Consider the following 4,711-nt stretch of genomic DNA (forward strand, 5'->3'; position numbering starts at 1 on the left):
TGTGTGTGTGTGTGTGTGTGTGTGTTGGGGGCAGGGAAGTGTTCCTCTGTGTGATGTAACTGTTGGGACCGTAGCTGTGCAGACATAAATGTTTCCAGATGCTGCTTCTCAACTCAACAGAACGAGTTGGCAGCATTAGTCCTCATCCAGACTCCTCCTCTTCTTTTTCTTTTCTCTCTCTGTCTCACATCCCCCTCTCTGGCTTGGCAACCTGGTGGTCCTTCTTTAAAGGGACAGTTTACTTAAAAATGAAAATGCGGTCATTAAGTCGCTGTCATGTCGTTCCAAACCCATATGATCACAAAAGAAGATGTTTTGAAAAATCTTCAAGTAGCACTTTTCTATACATCCATTGTTATATATCGTATTTAGAATGTCTGAACGCTGCAGTTTTTGATACCACTGTGAAGTGGTTTACAAGATTGTTGCAACTCTCCCTCTCTCATCCCGCTCTACTAGGAAAAAGAGAAGAAGTACATGCTTCCTCTGGACAACCTGAAGCTCAGAGACGTGGAGAAAGGCTTAACCTCATACGTCATCCGCCCGGAACTGCTTCGGTTTACAACAGTGAGTGCAAGCTAGATTCAAGCGATTATTACGTTTTGAATATGGATATTTTTCTTACAAAAACGCATCGATTCGCTACAGGAGGCCTTTGTTCATCCCCCGGAGCCGTGTGAGACACTTTTTTTATGGATGGGCACTTTTTATTTCACTTCTTTTGGACTGAAGCACTGCAACACCCGCTGAGTGCAATGATAGAGCTTGGAATAGCCAGGACAATTTTTAATATAACTCCGACTGGATTCGTCTGAAAGAAGAAAGTCATATACACCTAGGATGCCTTGAAGGTGACTAAAACACAGCCTAATTTTCATTTTTGGGTGAACTAACCCTTTTAAGACTCTTTTGTATCACGATTTATTTTTGACTGTCAACATGTTAACTGTCAACATTGAGCTTCTTAAAAACCACAACAAATTCCTTGTGTGTTTGCGCACACTTGGCGAATAAAGCTGATTCTGATTCTGATGTTACACTACTAGAAAACTACTACAAGTCACTTACGCTCACCAAGGTTGCGTTTATTGCAATGTATATATATACATACATAAATACAGTAGTCAACATTTGAAGTGGATCAAAAACTTTCATCAAAGTTGTCCTAAAACCAAAATGCGTTCTTGTCTTAGGACAACTTTGATTAACTTTTCTGATCCACTTCAAATGTTGACTACTGTATATAAAACAAATAAACTACTTTTGAATTAATATTTTGGAATTATTACAATTATATTATATATGAATGTATTTTAAAATGTCATTTATTCCAATTTGGCAGTCATTTCTCCAGTCTTCAGTGTCACATGTTCCTAACATTTTCTTCAGGATTCTTTGATGAATGGAAAGTTAAAAAGAAAAGCATTTACTTGAAATATAATTTATTTAGCATTATAAATGTATTTCCTGTCTCTTTTGATCAATTGAATGGATTCTTGCTGAATAAAAATGTCTTTCTTTCAAAAACAACATTACTGATACAAAACGGTAATATATGTTATGAAATTAATAGTAGTAATACTAGTAGTAGTGGTGGCAGTGCCTCTAAGGCAAACATTGCTATTATTATCATAAATACTTGGGGTTAGGCAGTTGAAAATATATTAGCACATCCATTTGTGTTATTGGAATTATGCAGTTTGTTAAAGATGGGTGTTTTACATTATTACTGTGTAATTACTATGTTATTACTAAACAATCTGTGTATGCAACCAGCCAGAAACACTCACACTGCAACATGTTAAAAACACCCAAAATACAGCAGCTACTTAGCAACATATAAAAAAAATCTCTTAAATCATCTTAGCGACAGCATTTACACAGCTTTTACGTGGACAAATATCACTTCTGTTTTCTACTATCTAGTAAATAGTTAAAAAATGCTTTTTCCCACCGATGCGATCTTGGTTTGATCAGCAGAAGTTGTTTTAGAGGTTAAGGAAGGTTTTACATTTTGATGAAAGATGAAAGAAAATATTTTTTCCCCTAAGAATAGTATGCACTTCATTCATTCAGTGCATCCATTCAGCACAATAAGACCAGGAACGTATTAAAGCTACAGGTCACTTTAGATGTTGTCTTTAAAATTCATGATCATTCTTAAACTTAGATCAAAGGCAAAAAAGAAGTGGTTGTAAAGAAACTGGGATGTGTATGTGTAGGTGGAGTCAGAAGAGGCTGCTCCAGCCGACACCTTCTCTATGGACCCTCAGCTGGAGAGGCAGGTGGAGACCATCCGTAACCTGGTGGACTCTTACATTGGTATCGTCAACAAGACCATCAGAGACCTCATGCCCAAAACTATCATGCACCTCATGATCAACGGCGTAAGTACACAACAGTTCATCTTGAAACATATTAATTCTAACATATTGCAAACATCCTCACCTCTTCATTAACCTTTCGTTCCTGTTCGGTCGTCTTTCTGTCCCCAGGCTAAAGACTTCATCCACTCAGAGCTGCTGGCGTACTTGTACTCCTCAGGAGATCAGAACAGTCTGATGGAGGAGTCTGCTGACCAGGCCCAGCGCAGAGACGAGATGCTGCGTATGTACCACGCCATAAAAGAGGCCCTCAGCATCATCGGTGACATAAGCACCAGCACTGTGTCCACTCCTGCGCCTCCGCCCGTCAACGATACCTGGATTCCAGAGACGAGGTCAGAAAATGAACAGCGCGCTGCTGTCTGGGAAAGAGTTACATTCCCATTACTGTGGCTTTCTATGTTCAGAATGAATTGCCTATATACAGCATAGACTACTACTAAATAAAAATCAAATTTTCTTTTTTTGGGAAACTATGGCCTAGGGCTGGGCGATAAATCAATAATGATAATTATCGTGCGATATAAATTTCCTCGATAAATGATAAGAGTTTGATAAATGTTCGATATAATGTTTATGAGGCAAAGGCGTCAATTAAAGTGCGCCACTCGGACCGTTTATCCGCTTTTTAATCTACAAATCGCCATAATTTACCATAGCTTTACTGTAGTATCACCACTAACTGCACCATGGTATTGTGTTAGAAATGTGGGTATTTGTCGAATTTTATTATATTATTAATGTAGACATGTATTAAATCTATTAAAGGAGGAGTAATCGAATATAATTAGTATTTTTGTGATTAAGCAATAGCGTTTATGCATGTATACTAAATGTATTTAGACTACTGTTTTTCATACAAATACCTAGAAGCCATATTACATTTTTACCATGGTATTGAGGTGCTATATTTGTGGTTTTAACTCTGATTATAATGATCTAAATGTATGCTACTATGGAAGACCAATGGTTTAAAAAAACAGTCAGAATAATTCAATTTCACCGTATAAAAATGAGATTGCTACAATTTTTACAGATTGAGTTTGATAATGAACATAAATCTACATCTGCATCCTAACGCAATGTACTATCAAATGTGTATTTCTAAGAGACAAAAAAGTTATATTATTAATGTTATCAGACAACACAAACCTGTTTCTTGATTTGAAACAATATTACTCATTAGAACTAAGCAATTGTGTTTTTCAATTAAGACATTTATTTTAAGGAAAAATGACTGGAAAAGTTTAAAGGATTCAAAAACGAAGTGTTTGTCATGTTCCAAAACCACAATTAACCATCTGATTTTTACCTGAAAAACTTCACCATGAGTATACAGGGCCTTAAGTGTAGTGTACCTACTAAATGGTTTTAGTGTCCTTCATAACTGTTTTAATACTATATTTCTTCTTTTCCTGCCCTGTGTAGCCCCACCCCACAGCGCAGACCGCCTACATCTGCCCCGCCCCCCAGCAGGCCTCCTGTCTTATCTCTTCCTGTCCTTTCTGCCTGGTTTCTTTTAATGCCATCTCATGTTTCAATTTGTTTAATGTTTTCTCATTTAGTCTTATCTAGCCTCTTTTGTCTTGTCTCTTCCTGTCTTTTCTTATCTTGATTTGTCAAAGTTTGTCTCTTTTCTAGCCTTCTCTTCTGATTTTTTGTGTCCTCATCACATAGCCACTTCTTGTCTCCCATAGTCTCACCTAACTTCTCGACTCATCCCATCTCATCTTGTCATTTATCTCATTTCATCTCTTCTCGTCTTATTTCTTCAAATTTTGTCATCTAGCCTCCTCTTCTGTTCTTGTCTATTCTCATTTACTCTCATTTAGGCTCTTCTCGCCTGCTCCTCACCTCTTCTCTTTTTATATCTCATCTCATGTAGTCTCATCTCTCCTCATCTTGTCATTTCTTATCTCTTTTTATCTAGCCTCATCTAGTTCGGTCCTTCCTCATCTTTTGTCTTGTCTCATCTTGTCTCTTTTCATCTCTTCTAGTCTCATCTAGTCACCTCTTCTTGCCTAATCACTTCTCCTTTTGTCTTTTCTCATCTCATCTAGTCTCATCCGCTCTCATCTCTCCTCAGCTCATCTTTTCTCATCTCTTCGCATCTAGTCTCAACTCTAATGTTGTCTTATCTAGTCTTGTTTTCTCATCGTTTGTCTCTTTTCATCTCTTCTAGTCTCATCTAGTCACCTTTTCTTGTCTCATCTTTTCTTTTTTATGTCTCATTTCTCTTCTCATTTCATCTTAGGTTGTCTCATCTAGTCCTTTCTCTCCCGATCTTTTTGTCTTTTCTCATTTCTTCTCATCTCGTCTCGTCTCTT

General features: G+C 37.3%; 1 protein-coding gene across 1 annotated transcript in view; it reads left to right on the forward strand.

Moving 5' to 3' along the window:
- The window catches only part of LOC107711149 (dynamin-2), a 49,287-nt gene extending 44,896 nt beyond the window's left edge, over positions 1-4,391 (forward strand). Inside the window, exons 18-21 of the mRNA XM_016516089.1 lie at positions 2,223-2,387; positions 2,496-2,719; positions 3,813-3,896; positions 4,382-4,391. Of these exons, the coding sequence (XP_016371575.1) occupies positions 2,223-2,387; positions 2,496-2,719; positions 3,813-3,896; positions 4,382-4,391 (483 nt within the window). The remainder of the gene's footprint in view (positions 1-2,222; positions 2,388-2,495; positions 2,720-3,812; positions 3,897-4,381) is intronic.
- Positions 4,392-4,711: the final 320 nt, after the last annotated feature.

Source organism: Sinocyclocheilus rhinocerous, unplaced genomic scaffold, assembly GCF_001515625.1.
Source record: "Sinocyclocheilus rhinocerous isolate Xijiao unplaced genomic scaffold, SAMN03320098_v1.1 scaffold115, whole genome shotgun sequence".
NCBI lineage: Eukaryota > Metazoa > Chordata > Actinopteri > Cypriniformes > Cyprinidae > Sinocyclocheilus > Sinocyclocheilus rhinocerous.